General features: G+C 37.1%; 1 protein-coding gene across 1 annotated transcript; it reads left to right on the plus strand.

Moving 5' to 3' along the window:
- Positions 1-898: 898 nt before the first annotated feature.
- LOC144565797 (protein NRT1/ PTR FAMILY 8.3-like) lies at positions 899-5,387 on the plus strand. Its single transcript, XM_078315633.1, has 6 exons — positions 899-1,437; positions 1,821-1,926; positions 2,187-2,404; positions 2,849-3,402; positions 3,874-4,366; positions 4,921-5,387. The coding sequence occupies exons 1-6, from the start codon at positions 1,405-1,407 to the stop codon at positions 5,248-5,250; spliced, it is 1,734 nt and encodes a 577-aa protein (XP_078171759.1). The 5' UTR covers positions 899-1,404; the 3' UTR covers positions 5,251-5,387.
- The last annotated feature ends 11,829 nt before the right edge of the window (positions 5,388-17,216 follow it).

Genomic DNA, 17,216 nt, shown 5'->3' on the forward strand with positions numbered 1-17,216 from the left:
ACTCATTTTTTAATATGTTCTCGCATGTTAGCTCCAAAATGCTTTTGAAAACGTAGGAGAAAGTAATATTCGGATTTCTTCCTTTCAATGAGAATTACAACAAAATCCCAAACTATATATATATATTTCATGTTAAATATTTACCTTCGTTAAATATGACATAAAATATCATTAAAATTGGATTTCATTGTTTATAGAATTTTGTTCAAAAAAGCTACTTTGTGCATTAAAATATTGCAAATGTTAAATAGTTATTCCTAAATTAAATTACTTACATCCTTGGTTGCAAACTACAAGACAATTATTTTGTATAGATATTATATATACAAAACTTGTGGATGACACAAAGAGTGTAAGTGTTTTTTATTATTATTATTATTTATAAACAAAATCAATTATATGTTTGAAAATTCAATAACTAAAAATATTATTTTATTTTTTTGGAAAAAGAAATGGACTTGTATTCATGATAATTTACATTTTAGAAAGAAACACAATCATATATTCACAATGTATAAGGAAAAGGTTATAATTTTACCCAACTTAGCTTGGCGTTAACGGGTGCTGAAATTCTGCACCAAGTTCAGCGAACTTTTTTCTCAACAACCAGCAAAAGATTCCGCGAAGCTCGAAGCCTGGAAGTGCATCGGGACTTAAAAAGGTACCATGAAACTAGTGTACCAAGTATTTATGGACCATTGTTCTGAGTATGAAACATGGTCCCCGCGTGTAAATGAGAAATTGAACACAAGTTTCAGATCCATGGTAATAACATGGAAGCTGTTCATAAATACTTCATATGATATAAGTGCATTCGTCATGCCTCATCTCACCTTCTTTTCTCTTTGTTCGAATAACTGAAAATTTCTTGTCTGTTCTGCGGCTTCTGCCTAGACTTCTCAACTTGCAAGCTTGATAAACGATGCTTATTTGGTTACACCTGGAGCTCGAGTTTATCGGTGGGATCCTCCTTATGGGCCTATGGCAGCCCAATGCGGCTTTTAGGAGAGATCTTTCTTCTACACCACGTTCATCCGAGAATTAAGCTCTTTGATGACATGTCTCTTGCCTATTGGACCCAATATCTCCCGAATTTTACTGTGATGTGCTAAATGCTCTTGGAGTTAGTTGTGTGTTCGAATCTTTCAGATTCAGCAAAGACTAGAATCATCTTATTTTGTACACGTTGTCATCTTGTGCGGTTCGATTCATACGATCGTACACCTGGACCATACAAACTTTCAACCTTCCTGTTCCTGATCCTATTACCATTTACCAGTTTTCCTTCCCTTCACGCTTTCACCAAGGATCGTTGTTTACAATACTCGTTTCTCTCTTCCTTCTCTCCTGCTTCATCGCTTTATCTCGTTCGTGTGAGACTGAAACTGTGCTTCCTTCGAACTTATGGGTGACCTAGAGCAGCATCCGCTACTAGAGGTTCCTGTTTTTCTAATTTCGATCTAATATTTGGCTAAGGTTATTACGCTATCTAGTTTAAATTGGTTCTCTGATCTGTGATAATTTTGTTCGACTAATTTCGAAGGAATTTAGTTAGCGCTGTTCAGTCTAATTGAACTAAAGGACTCTGAATTAGCACCGTTAACTGGGTAATTCTCCACAGAGATATAATTTTGTCCAGGATACTAATATTTTTCTGTGAAAGAATATTGAATTACATTGTTGCCTAATATGTTGATATCAAGAAATCAGTATTTTATTTTTACTTGATATCCCAACTCCTAGTTAATCAATTGTATTACATACAATATTAAATGTGTTTATCCCTAGCTCCAATTAATTAATTTTGCTATTTTTCATAGGATGTGAACGATGGAGAGTTCACTGGGGATGGATCTGTTGATCTCAAGGGAAACCCTATCAGAAAACAAGGCACTGGCAACTGGGGAGCTTGCCCTTTTATTTTAGGTACTTAAAAACTGGGTAGTCTTGGTTATAATACTTCTATTCTTTGCATTTTTTTATGTACTTCGTAGATGACACCCAACAAGAGATATATCATAAATGAAATAACAATCATAAATGGTAACAGTATGACAAACTATTTTTCCAAGTATTGTATAACAAAATCTCTTTCTTGGTTTAATAACAGTTTAAAACAGGCAATGGCCTACTTCAAAAAAAATAAATGATAATGGTAACATTATGACCCTGATAAATTGAAACAGGAAATGAATGTTGTGAACGTCTGGCTTTCTATGGCATATCAACAAATCTTGTAACTTATCTTACAAGAAAACTGCATCAAGGAAATGCATCTGCTGCAAGTAATGTTACCGCTTGGGCTGGGACTTGCTATTTGACACCACTTATAGGCGCAATGCTTGCCGATACGTACTGGGGTCGGTACTGGACAATTGCTGTCTTCTCTACTATATACTTTATTGTAAGTTAATTCTCTTTCTCCATATGAATATTACACTTCTAAAATTTTGGGCTTCAGATCTTGTCTATTGTGAATCAGCGATCTTTCTCAGATGATGTATAATTGCGTTGTATATATCCAATTACTACATATTTAATGCCAGTTCAGTACAAATGAGACTCTACTAGCCTAAAATTATGGTTTTGAATTTGGATTATGCCCCCCAGTGCTCAACTCTCATTGCATTTGTGTTTAACTATTTTTATATTAAATGTATTGCTTAGTTAGCAAATTCGCATAAAATTAGCCAGCCGATTGTCTAGCCATGGCTATAATGGTGCTCCTGTAAAGACAAACTGGCACCGATTCTCCTTACTTTCACTTCATATTCTTTACTTAGTTATCGAGAAGAGTCTTGAATGTAAATTTTCCTGACATTTTCCTGTTATTTAATCTCTGGTACAGGGAATGGGCACACTAACCCTCGCTGCATCAGTACCCATATTCAAACCTCCACCATGTGATGGATCTGTCTGCCCTGAGGCGAGCCCAGCCCAATATGGTGTATTTTTCCTTGGTTTGTACCTAATTGCACTTGGTACAGGTGGCATCAAACCGTGTGTCTCCTCCTTTGGTGCCGATCAATTTGACGACACTGACCCTTCTGAGAGGGTCCAGAAAGGATCCTTCTTCAACTGGTTTTATTTCTCCATTAACATTGGGGCTCTTATTTCTAGCAGCTTCTTGGTTTGGGTGCAGGATAATTGGGGTTGGGGTTTGGGGTTTGGTATACCAACTGTTTTCATGGGTCTTGCAATTATAAGTTTCTTCTCTGGTACGCCATTGTACCGGTTTCAGAAACCAGGTGGGAGTCCACTGATGAGAGTTTGCCAGGTGGTAGTGGCGTCAATACGAAAGTGGAGTGTGAATGCACCAGGTGATAGTTTGCAATTGTATGAGATGGAGAAGGGATCCGCAATTGAAGGGAGCCGGAAAATCGAGCACACCAATGAGCTTAGGTATAACTCCAGATGTAAAGGTTTCTGTTATCCCTATTATGGTTTCGTCTTCACAAGCTACCACAAGATTTTTGTCATATTTGCAGTAATGCAACCTTTGCTGAGATTGGCAATGCCTAACATTTTGAAAACTGTGCAACCATCATGGATAATTGAAATGGCTGTCAAGACTAAAATGACTAAATTATCCCTGTTTTAATCAATTAGTAGAAAGTGGGTATCTGAATTTTCTTAACTTTACTTCTAGGAAGAAAACGTATCTTAGAGGTTGAGGCAAAATTCTGAACATTTGGAATACATCCTTCCATACTATATTACTGTCTGGAAGGTTTTGGGAAATTATTAAAAGAACTTGGTTGATAATTGTAAATATGATAAAATTTGGTCGTAATTTGCTAAAAACCTTCCTCTTTTTATTTTTTTATTTAATTTCCAAAAAACCTTAACCTCTATAACCTAAATCTTGGACAGCTTTCTCGACAAAGCAGCTACAATAACTGAAGCTGAAAAGAAAGGGGTAAACTCATATAACCCATGGAGACTTGTAACAGTGACCCAAGTCGAAGAGCTAAAGATACTTGTTCGAATGTTCCCGGTCTGGGCCACAACAATAGTCTTCTCTGCGGTGTATGCACAGATGTCAACAATGTTTGTCGAGCAAGGCACAGTTCTCGACCCAACTGTTGGATCATTCACAATACCTCCCGCCTCCCTCTCCACCTTTGATGTGGTGAGTGTGATTGTGTGGGTCCCACTTTATGACAGCATCCTAGTCCCGTTTGTGAAGAGGTTTACAGGGAAGGAGAGGGGGTTTTCAGAGATCCAGAGAATGGGGATTGGGTTGTTTATTTCGATCTTGGCCATGGTAGCCGCAGCTTGCCTCGAGATTTGGAGGCTAGCAATTGCCAAGCAAGATGGTCTGATTGATAAGCCGGGTCCAGTGCCACTCAGTATTTTGTGGCAGGTGAGTCATTAGTACACCTTCTTGATTTCTTATAATAGATATATGGAAAATTACATGCAAATCCCAGGATAATTTGGAACCAGTATAATCAATTAACTGTACAATTACAAAGTTTTTATGTTCCATACTTAAAAAGGACTAAAATTTTGAGGTTTGCATCTCTTTGTTCAGCAAATCTTTTATTTATTTATTTTTTTCAATTTTCTTAGACTATTTTTAACTGTTAAATACAGTAGTATATATAAATCATCACGGCCACATCATTTGCTGGAACTTATTGAGACAATTTACTTATTTGTATTGAAAACTTGAGACCGGTAAGTGATGAGACAATGATATTTTAGAGGTTACTGTACAAGTTGCAATTGCACATATTTCAGACAATATTTATACATGTAGAAAGTTAAGATTGCAGTTTCTTCAGGATACCAACCAAATAGTAATGTCAAAAATAACAATTGCACTTCTTGTCAAGTAATTTAATACTAATATAATGCTACTCGACATCTTTATTTTTAAAAGCAAAGTGATCTTAAATACATCTTCTCACACAGATTCCCCAATACTTCCTGATCGGTGCGGCAGAAGTATTCACCTTCATTGGCCAGCTTGAATTTTTCTATGACCAATCACCAGATGCCATGCGGAGCTTGTGCAGTGCATTGTCTCTCCTAACTACTGCACTCGGCAACTACTTGAGTTCATTTATTCTAACCCTGGTAACATACCTTACTACCAAAGGAGGAAATCCTGGTTGGATTCCTGATAACCTGAATCAGGGACATCTTGATTATTTCTTCTGGCTCATTGCAGGAATAAGCTTTGTTAATCTTTTGGTTTATGTTGTTTGTGCATCGAGGTATACCAGCAAGAAGGCTGCTTGATCAAGGGAGGCAGTCTTGAAAAAGCTTGTACATATTTTATGCATTATGCTGGGGAATGGATAAGGGGTTATACTAAATATAAATTTTTTTTGTTTTACAATTGATTATGAACTTAGTTTAATTTTTCATGAACCACAGTATGCAGTATTGCACTTTGAATTATTTAGATGAATTTAGCCCTTTTAATGAAGTAGGCAAAAGGCCTACTGTATTTCATTCGAGAAATAAGAATTCTTTTAGCTTCCTCTATCTTTGCTTGACAACTCTTAAGGAGTTGAAGAAGTCATACCCAATATTCATATCTATTAGAAGGTCAAGATAACTTTGCTATATTAAGTGCATCTGAGCTGTGTTGTGCCTACTAAAAAGGAGGCATTTGTAAACCCACTTCGGAGGATGTGATGTGCCAGTGGCATATTATATCGTCAAATGTCTCTCCTTTTTTTTTTTTTAGAAAGAAAAAATAAGGGTCCGGTCCATATTTAATTGATAATTGTGATTACAAGAGTTTGTAATTGCAATAGAAAATAAACACATGTTGCTCAAATAAGCTTGAGCTAAATCAAAAAGCAAAGTAAATAAGAAATTATGTAAAGAAAAAAGTTTAAAAATATAACAAAAGAAAAACTAAATATTATTCGATAGTTAGACTTCTTCCTGTGGTTCTTCGTGGAGATGCAATATGTGCGCCACTTCCTCTATTGTTAGTGGTCAAATGTCTTTTTCAAGTAGGTATATTGTCAAATGTCAAGTTAGGCCACAAGGGTACGAGTTGGTATCTGGAAACGAACTGGTTGAATTGGAATTCCACAATGCGCTGCAAGTTTGTAGTGCATATTGAGATTTAAAAAATGAAGAGAAAGACAGAGGAGAGAGATAAAATAATTGAGATTTACTTATTTCACAATTTTATTAAAAAAAAAAAAAAGGAGGAAAGGAAATTTTACCTCTCTTTTAAAATGGATTTTCTTTTGTCCCAGTGTAGATACAGTGAGATAATTTTATCGTGCCATCTATCATTTCTCCGACTGTTAAGTTTTGAGATGTAAATGCGGAAAAATGATTTTGCTTGTATTGCAATTCTGATTTTTACATATGTTTGTACATATATATTTATAGTCTAATTATATTCTAGCCGTTAGGCTATTTCCTAAATAATTACATGATGGATTTATCTAATTAATTACAAAGATTTTATGGTAGGTGCTAAATTAAGCTAACGGCTATTTTCTGATGCTTGCTATTTTTCATTCCTAAACCGTATCCTCTAAAATTCTTGGAGACAGAAGGGAGCCAGTATTATTTGTGCTTACAAATTCGTGCAGAATGTATTTGAACGGTTGAGATTTTTCAAAAAGTCACGCACGAGCTGAGACATTTCAGAGGATGTGAATTCGTTTCGGATTTAATGGATCCGATCCAATACTCACCTGATTATCTGCGGTAGCTCTATCCCTAGGGGTGCAAACGGATCGGATACGGATCGGATAGTGGTAAAACCATATCCGTATCCGTTTTTAATTTTCGGATACGGATACGGATCGGATATTAGACGGATACTTACGGATACGGATCGGATAGCGGATATCCGTAGATATACACATAAATATTTTCATAATTTATGATAAACTATATGGTATATATCTACTATTCAGATACGGATAATTAAAATTCAAAACCATATCCGTATCCGCATGGATATTCGGATGTCGGATATCCGTATCTAATTTTCGGATACGAATGCGGATACGGTCGGATAATATCCAACCCGTTTCCACCCCTACATATCCCCATCTTTCTAAACCAGTGCTGCATTTATTTATAAGAAAAAAGAAAGATTGGATCAAAACTAGATATTCTTTCTATTTTGTATTTCTGAATTTAATAATTTATATGGATAAAAAATTCTCGATATGAAGCATACAATATAAAAGGAATAAGTCATTATGGATATTATTTTGGTCTTTTACTAATTTGAATTTCTAACAAAAATTATATTTGTAACAATTTAATGTTAGTTGATTAGCTTAGAAAAAATTAATGTACTTCTATTTTTAATAATTACTCTTGTTTTTAGAATACGATTTAATATTCATTTCATAAATTTAAACTTTATCATTTAATTTTAGTTAATAAATATATAAACAATGGTGTTTATTAAGCTAGATTGTTGCTCATTTATAGTTATATAAATAAATAAATTAAATAAATATGTCTAAGTAATGTGAGATTTTGCTACTAGCTTTTATAAACAAATATGGATGAGATATCTGAAATTTTATTAATCCAGGCCATCTAATATTCCCTACTTCTCTGCTTCTCACTCAATATGTCTATCAACGCTATCTTTCTTTTTCGTTGAAAGATTCTAACAAATTATAAACAGTTATCTTTATGCAGGTAATATTTATAAAATATATAAAGGTTATGAATAGTATAAATATTAGACGCCTTTTTCGTTGAAAGCCTTCAATATCTTTCTTTTTCGTTGAAAGATTCTAACAAATTATAAACAGTTATCTTTGTAATATTTGTAAAAGAGGTTGACTTGGGTGAGCCGTGACTCACCAAACGTTTGTACTTCACGCTGTATTTTCATTTTGAAAGTCCAAACAACCGATCCGAACCGTTAAATGTGATCTCCATATTGAAATGTGTTTGGAGACCAAATTTTATATTTTTTAGAATTTTTTTACTATTTATTAAGCATTTTGTTTTGCTGTGAACAGTAAAATTTTCTGGACTATTGGATCAGCAATTTTCAAAAATGCTTAATAAATAGTAAAAAAAATTTCAAAAAAAATATAAAATTTAATCTCCAAGCACATTTCAATATGGAGAACAAGATGAACGGTTCGAATCGGTTATTTGAATTTTTAAAATGACTAAAATGAGTCATGGCTCATCAACGCGCTATGAGCCATGGCTCATTTTAGCGAACTCTTTGTAAAATATATAAAGGTTATGAATAGTATAGATATTAGACGCGTTTTTTTGATATCCGTTTAAAGTCAATTATTCATTCAGTTAATGAAATCGGTGGAAACTTCCCCACTTGCTCGAGCAATAAAAGAAATAAATATATATAGTATGATCTTAGAGACCGAATCGTCTGCCTCCGGGGGGCAGGAAATTCCTGCCCCCAGAGTCTCTGCGGGTGGGGCCCATTTAAAAACAGTAACAATAGTTAAATCCTTAAACAGTAACCGGTCCCACCCCGCAGAGACTCTGGGGGCAGGAATTTCCTGCTCCCCGAGAAGCAGACGATTCGGTTTCATGATCTTATGGTAACAAATTATTTAGTCTTTAATTGATTAATTGCTGGATTAGCTGTTGTACAAAAAGTTAATTAGTTATTCAGTGTTCATCTTAAATGAGTTAATTAGTGCTCATGTTAAATAATTTAATGTTCAGATTACATCAATTACGATTTAAAAAATATATATATAAATATGATTTTTATTGATGATGCCCAACAATTGCTTTGCATTTGGATTAATTAAGCGATGTTTCTTAATCATAATTTATGTGGCGCTGAACAAAAAAAGCTGAAATCTTTTATTTCGAAATAAATGTGTATTTTAATTAATTCAACTAAAATTCGTGAGTTACCCATTTTCTTATGATTACAAACAAATGAATCTATTTATGTACTGTGAGCTTAATTTCATAAGCTATACATTATGGCAAATAAATGCTGCTTCCCTGTCTCCTCAAAAAATAATTATTGCAATTAATGCCGCAGCCACACATTTCTGACACCTTCCTCCTCAAAAAAAAAAAAAAAAATGAAACTTCAACTCCATTTATATCAAAAAAATCAATTCTAATATATATATATATATAGAATGTGGCTAATTTGCTACCGGAAGCACTTCGGCCGAGGTGCTTCCAGAGCCATATTTTAGTGTGTGATGTTCAAACAACAAATCCAAACTGTTAGATGTTCAATCTATTATAAAATCTACTTGGAGACCAAATTTTATATTTTTTGGATTTTTTTACTATTTATTAAGTTGGTTTGAAAACCGTTGTTTTTATTAAATTTATGAAGCATTGAAACAGCGGTTTTCAAACTAGCTTAATAAATAGTAAAAAAATTCCAAAAAATATAAAATTTGGTCTCCAAGCAGATTTTATAATAGATTGAATATCTAACAGTTTGGATTTGTTGTTTGAATATCACACACTAAAATATGACCCCGGAAGCACCTCGGCCGAAGTGCTTCCGATAGCAAATTAGCCACACTCTATATATATATAGTACCGGAAGCACTTCAACCGAGGTGCTTCCGGGGCTATATTAGCATATGTGATGTCCAAACAAAAAATTCAAACCGTTAGATGTTTAATCTATATTAAAATCTACTTGGAGACCAAATTTTACATTTTTTGGAATTTTTTTACTATTTATTAAGATGGTTTGAAAATCGCTGTTTTTACTAAAATTCTGCACCATAAAAAACAGCGATTTTCAAACCATCTTAATAAATAGTAAAAAAATTCCAAAAAATATAAAATTTGGTCTCCAAGTAGATTTTAATATAGATTGAACATCTAACGGTTTGAATTTGTTGTTTGGACATCACATATGCTAATATAGCCCCGGAAGCACCTCGGTCGAAGTGCTTCTGGTAGCAAATTAGCCACACTCTATATATATATAGAGAGAGAGAGAGAGAGAGAGAGAGATGGGCTTTGGTGCATTGCAATGCATAGGCAACCTTGTGCATTGGACCATAAATCACCGATTCAAAGTCCAAATGACCGATCCAAGCCGATCATCTTATTCTCCATTTTAATATGTGCTTGGAGACCAAATTTTAAATTTTTTGGAATTTTTTTACTATTTTTTTAGATTTATTGAAAATCTGAAAATCCGGGTGAACAGTAAAAACAGTAAAAATTTCTGGACCACCGAATCAGCGATTTTCAAAGTGGCTTAATAAATAGTGTTCGCACAGAATATATGCTACAAAGTTTCAGTATAGCAAGCTATACCTTTTAAACCTTTGTTATACTCTGTCAAATCAGATAGCAAGTGCACTATCCTATCGATGAGTATGCTCAGGTATCGATCCACAGGGACGGAAGAAAATGACCGGACTTATCCTAAAATTACTTGAGATTCTAGAAGTAAGAGAAAATTGGTTTGGTTTGGTTCTGACAATTCTAATGATTTATGACAAGTTTAAAAGACAATAAAGAGAATTAAAGTGGTTTTCAATTAATAAAAAGGCGTTTCCAGGGTTCAGATTTCATTTCTGTTCAGCCCCGAGGCATACGGCCCGTACGGATTCCCGTACGGCCCGTAGGGGACCCCGAGTTAATGCTGCAGCTACTGTTTTCTGTGTTGATGCTAATGTTTAGGGTTTCTATCGACCAGATCTAGATACCTAACCTCAACTTTCGCATTTTGGCCTAGTACCCGATTACCGGACTCAAATACTTCCCTCTTAGATGCGTTAAACCTCAACTTTCGCATTTTGGCCTAATTTATCCAAGTTACTTGTTGGTTTACTAAAAGTATCCAAGGACTTTCGCCTCAAGGAAAGTTTCACCTTTCGGGTACTCCTTGGTTTCACCCTACTTCATATACTTTATTCGGTTGGATTAAATGTCATAGACTTGGCTCCTAACACTTAGATGTGCGCATTCATCTAACGGGATGACTAATCAATTCAAGCAAGCACAAATAAAGCAATCAAAATACTACTCAACAAGGTAAAAACAAAGCATTCAACACAAAATCCAAGTAGCATGCAAACAAAACCAAACTAGAAACTACATCTTAACCCTAGAAACAAAGTAAATTAGCTACTCATGTTCATAAGATAACACAAATAACAAGAAATAAAAGAGTTCATGACAAAACAGTGGAGAAATCCGAAGATCCGTTGCAAACTCGCGTTTTCACTTCTCTTCCTCTTCTCATCCTCTTGTCTTTTGCTCCAAGAAAGCTTGTCCAAGTTCCAGTTGTCAATCTCCCCTTTTTTGGTGAGGAAATATCTCAATTAATGCTCCAGATCGCGCCCCAAAAGGCTTCCTTTTCGGCCTCCTTAAATTATGCTCATTTCAGATTCCAGCTGGATTTTCCGAATTAGCGCCCTACGGGCCGTATGGGACCCCGTACGGGCCGTAGGGGACCCCGTATGCCTGTGCTTTGTCTTGGAGACTTTGTGCCTCTGTTGTGGAACCTTATGTGTAGTTGGGTAGATCCTGTACGGGCCGTACAAAATGTCATACGGGCCGTATGAAAAGTAGTCAGATCCAGTTTTTCGCCCTTTTTCCTGCAAAATACCAAACAAAGCATAGCAGTACCACATTTCATCGAAATATAAGTAAAAAGTCCACATTTATAGGCTTTAAAGCACAGGTTTCAGTGTAAATCAGGGCTGTAATTTAGATATAATATGGAGATATCAAATTCCCCCAAGCTTGAACTTTGCTTGTCCTCAAGCAAAAATCCCAACATGGGTATAGGGTTGGTCTTTGGATTACCTAAATGCAAATAAATTCCTAAATGTGAAAATTTACATGAACTGCTCTTATCAAGAACCATGAGAATCTTTTTGGATACAATTTGGATTTTCCTTGATGAATTTTGATTCACCCCACTAATTGATTAATCAAACTTCATATTTTGAGATGCTTTAATATTTGCAAAAAACTAATTACTTGAATTGATCAATCTTTCATTCTTACATTGAAATTATGCCCTCGTTTGTGGTGATTTTTCCTTTTTCGCCCCCCCAAGCTTGAAACAAGCTTAGGTTAGAAAGTCGCGGATTTCATGTGTTGATAACTGCAAATATTTTTGAAACTTTTCGAGCTCAAAGGCATCCCGTCGGATTGTGCCAGTACTCTTTTTTTTTCTTTGGGAGACGAGCTCAAAGGCGCCCAGTAGGACTTATTGCCAGTACTCTTATTTTCTCCATCTTTTCATTTATTTCATTTGCATATATCATGAATACACACATCCAAGGTATTCTTTCATACCAATGGATATCCCAACCTTTCTATTATTTAAAATCCCCAATTCTCTATTTTAAAAGGCAGAGTTCAGTTTCAAAATGACTTTTCGATACAATTCAAGTTTTCATATTTTCAAGTTCTCAAAACATCCCTTCCTAATTAGTTCTTTGATCAATTATGAGGTTAGTTGTAAATTCTCAAGGTCATCCCAAACACAACCAAAACTTTTCACAAAAGTCCCTAATTCAAGCAATAACGCAAATTTATCACTGAAAAATACAAATTTTTGAAAAATAAACATGCCCTAAATGCAGATACAGTTTTCTTCTATTCCACCCCCCCAAGCTTGAATGAAGCATTGTCCTCAATGCTTGAGTTCACACAAGAAAAATAAAATAGAAGAAAATATGGAAACTAACCAGACATGGAGTGAGGGAAGAGGCAGGGGCGCCTCACTGATTGGTGGGAGGTGGGTCGGGTGGTTTTTGGTGGAGCGTCGTGTCAAATGTGTTGAAAGGATACACCATTCTTTCCTTTTTAACGCGCCAAGGGAGAGAAAGCATAGACCAGGTTGGTTGTGCACGGCTCGTATGCTGGTCTGCACGGTCCGTGTGCCTGTGATCATCCGCTGGTAAGGTCCTGTGCATGCATGTGGCTGGGTTTGTGCCCATCAGCTCCTCGATTAAGTTCCCGATCACAGTTTGCTGAGTTTTCAAATCCTCCAAGAGTCTAGCAGTGCGATTCGGGGGCGGATCTGAGCAAAGTGTCGTGTTGTCAAATACTTGCAAAAGAAAAATCCACCCCATATCTTTCAAGTCCTTGATTGAGCACCCGATCGCGCTTATGTGAGCTTTCAATTTCCCCAAGAGCGTGGCAGTCCGATCAGGGCTGAGATCTGCATTCAAGATCACAGGACAGGATTTATTTGGGTCTAGAAACTCATACCTGAAGTTAGCTGGGAGAGGTTTTAATTCGGGAGTGATCTGCTCTGTCTGGCTGGTTGTACGGTCCGTATGAATATTGTGCGGACCGTATGCCTCAGCTCCAGCCTGAGCTTTTGGTTCCTTCTCAATCTCCAGCTTCTCTGTTTGAGATTCCTCTGGTGTACGGTCCCTATGATCTGGGTACGGTCCGTATGGCAATTCTTCCAGACAGATAGGCGTCATGTCTGCCGTGCAGATCGTCTCAAACTCGCTTGTTTCATCCTGCAACTCAGATAAATAATCAGAGTAATTTTTAACTGAGCTCCTGTATCCCTCACGGAGTTGTCCCTTAGCCAATCGATCCTCCACGTTGACTGCACAGCATGTTTCTGGTTCAGCTAGCCTCTGAGGGAAAGGAACAGGTGGCTGGTAGGGTGGTAGTTTCTCGACCACCTTCTTTTTCTGTCTGTCAGCTTCATTTTGTACGGGCCGTACGGGATTGGTACGGACCGTATGGTCTGTCTTCTCATTCACAACTTCAATTGGATCAGGTTCTGACTGCTCGGGAATCTCAGGGGAGGTCGATACGGGCCGTATGGGATTCGTACGGACTGTATGGTCTGTTTCTGGCTCGACAGGTATGGTTGGTCCTTGGTACTGTGTCCCACTGGGCGTGCCAGGTGGTTTCTTGGCCCCCATCCTTCTCTGATTCTCAGCCTCTTTTAAAAGGTCTAGCATAAGCAAAGTGTCCCCCTTCCTTCTTTGGTTCTCAGGCTCTCTCTGTACGGCCTGTGCTGGGTTGGTACGGCCCGCGTCGGAAGAATCTTCAACATTCACTACTAGCCGCGTTGGATCTGCACGGTTATGGATCTCTTCAGATGGCTTTGGCACGACCTGTGTTGGGTTAGTACGGTTTGTGCAAGGTGGTGTGGAGTCAGATGAGGTTACTGGTTGAGCTGGTTCTGCATGGTCAGGGTTTGGTACGACCCGTACAGATTTGGTACGGCCCGTACCAGGCATGGAGGGCCCTTCATAGTTTGTCCCACTCAGCAAGGTTATGGATTTTACCTCTCGTCTGGGGTTCATTTCTGGTTGACTGGGCAGTCTTCCAGGAGGTGGTTGTGCAGAGGCAGCTTGATGACCCATTTGTTCATTCCTTCTGTTCTGAGCAACTGAATCAGCCAGTTGGGCATTGAGAGCCTGCAATTGCTCGAAGATCATTTGGTTCATTTTTCCCTGCTCATGCATGAAATTACTCACCGCGGGATCAATGTACGGCTCGGGTGGATCGGATTGGAATGGGCGGTCGTTTGAAGTGTCGAATGGTGCATTATTGTAGAAATTGCGATTGTAGTTGCCGAGATAGTTGACCTGTTCGGGTTCCTCATCCCATTCCGCCAGTGGGCAATACTCGTAAGAGTGCCTCCAATCCCCACACATGACACATGGCTGTGGTTGAGGGTTTCTGACTGCCTTCACGCTCATTTTAGCTAAAGCCTCTTGCATAGCCTCCTCCAGCTTGGCAGCTTTAGCAAATAGAATTGTGATCTGATCAACTTTGGATCGACCGCCTCCTCCAGCTCGAGAATTGTCGCAGCCAAACCACTGTTGGTTTGTCGCCATGTTATACATCAGATCCATGGCGTCTTATTCTGGGTCTGTCTGGCCTCTGTTGTCGACTTGTACGGTCCGTATGAATCTTGTACGGGCCGTACGGAGAGGTGACAGATGTGATGGTGCTGGAACGAATGTGTTGGAAGTTTGCCCCTTGCTTCTGAGATGGTAGTGGTTCTTGGGCCGTGGCTCTTCCAGTATGTTCCTGCAAAGATGAAAAAAGAAAAATTAAAATTAAAATCTAGAATCAAGCGAAAATAAGAAAAAGTCTAGAATTTTCGTTGCCGTCCCCGGCAACGGCGCCAAAAACTTGTTCGCACAGAATATATGCTACAAAGTTTTAGTATAGCAAGCTATACCTTTTAAACCTTTGTTATACTCTGTCAAATCAGATAGCAAGTGCACTATCCTATCGATGAGTATGCTCAGGTATCGATCCACAGGGACGGAAGAAAATGACCGGACTTATCCTAAAATTACTTGAGATTCTAGAAGTAAGAGAAAATTGGTTTGGTTTGGTTCTGACAATTCTAATGATTTATGACAAGTTTAAAAGACAATAAAGAGAATTAAAGTGGTTTTCAATTAATAAAAAGGCGTTTCCAGGGTTCAGATTTCATTTCTGTTCAGCCCCGAGGCATACGGCCCGTACGGATTCCCGTACGGCCCGTAGGGGACCCCGAGTTAATGCTGCAGCTACTGTTTTCTGTGTTGATGCTAATGTTTAGGGTTTCTATCGACCAGATCTAGATACCTAACCTCAACTTTCGCATTTTGGCCTAGTACCCGATTACCGGACTCAAATACTTCCCTCTTAGATGCGTTAAACCTCAACTTTCGCATTTTGGCCTAATTTATCCAAGTTACTTGTTGGTTTACTAAAAGTATCCAAGGACTTTCGCCTCAAGGAAAGTTTCACCTTTCGGGTACTCCTTGGTTTCACCCTACTTCATATACTTTATTCGGTTGGATTAAATGTCATAGACTTGGCTCCTAACACTTAGATGTGCGCATTCATCTAACGGGATGACTAATCAATTCAAGCAAGCACAAATAAAGCAATCAAAATACTACTCAACAAGGTAAAAACAAAGCATTCAACACAAAATCCAAGTAGCATGCAAACAAAACCAAACTAGAAACTACATCTTAACCCTAGAAACAAAGTAAATTAGCTACTCATGTTCATAAGATAACACAAATAACAAGAAATAAAAGAGTTCATGACAAAACAGTGGAGAAATCCGAAGATCCGTTGCAAACTCGCGTTTTCACTTCTCTTCCTCTTCTCATCCTCTTGTCTTTTGCTCCAAGAAAGCTTGTCCAAGTTCCAGTTGTCAATCTCCCCTTTTTTGGTGAGGAAATATCTCAATTAATGCTCCAGATCGCGCCCCAAAAGGCTTCCTTTTCGGCCTCCTTAAATTATGCTCATTTCAGATTCCAGCTGGATTTTCCGAATTAGCGCCCTACGGGCCGTATGGGACCCCGTACGGGCCGTAGGGGACCCCGTATGCCTGTGCTTTGTCTTGGAGACTTTGTGCCTCTGTTGTGGAACCTTATGTGTAGTTGGGTAGATCCTGTACGGGCCGTACAAAATGTCATATGGGCCGTATGAAAAGTAGTCAGATCCAGTTTTTCGCCCTTTTTCCTGCAAAATACCAAACAAAGCATAGCAGTACCACATTTCATCGAAATATAAGTAAAAAGTCCACATTTATAGGCTTTAAAGCACAGGTTTCAGTGTAAATCAGGGCTGTAATTTAGATATAATATGGAGATATCAAATAGTAAAAAAAAATTTCAAAAAATGTAAAATTTGGTCTCCAAGCACATATTAATATGGAGAACAAGATGAACGGTTTGGATCGGTCATTTGAACTTTGAATCAATGATTTATGGTCCAATGCACAAGGGTGTCTATGCATTGCAATGCACCATAGCCCATCTCTCTCTCTCTCTCTCTCTCTCTATATATATATATATATTCATATAGAGTAAGGCTATTATGCTTTGCAAATTAAAGTATGTGTTTTAATTTGTGCTCATATCTCTAGTTTCAAAGTTCAAATAGTCAATCCGAAGTTCTCACCATGTTCTTCATATTGAAATGTGCTTCGAGACCAAATTTTTCATTTTTTAGAAATTTTTTACTATATTTTTAGAATTTTTCAAAATCAGTGTTTTTTTTTATTTTTTTTTTATTTTTGAATTTTTTTTCTGAAGAACATGTTGAGAAGTTCAGATGGACTATTTAAACTTTAAAACTAGAAATATGAGCACAAATTAAAATGTTCACTTTAATTTGCAAAACATAGTAGTGTATATATATATATACCACTACAAATCATTGGTGCCAAGAAATTGTCAAGGAGCTATTAAGTGCAATGTCCCAACTGTCAATGTAACCAGTAGTGTATTAAATATTAATTGATTGACTAGATTAATTAGCAGTTA

The sequence above is a fragment of the Carex rostrata genome, chromosome 14, assembly GCF_964058835.1.
Source record: "Carex rostrata chromosome 14, lpCarRost1.2, whole genome shotgun sequence".
NCBI classification, from domain to species: Eukaryota; Viridiplantae; Streptophyta; class Magnoliopsida; order Poales; family Cyperaceae; genus Carex; species Carex rostrata.

Coding starts and splice junctions, on each gene's coding strand:
- LOC144565797 (XM_078315633.1), top strand. CDS start 1,405: ATGGGTGACCTAGAGCAGCATCCGCTACTAGAG. Junction 1,438..1,820: donor AGCAGCATCCGCTACTAGAG/GTTCCTGTTTTT, acceptor TATTTTTCATAG/GATGTGAACGATGGAGAGTT. Junction 1,927..2,186: donor AGCTTGCCCTTTTATTTTAG/GTACTTAAAAAC, acceptor AAATTGAAACAG/GAAATGAATGTTGTGAACGT.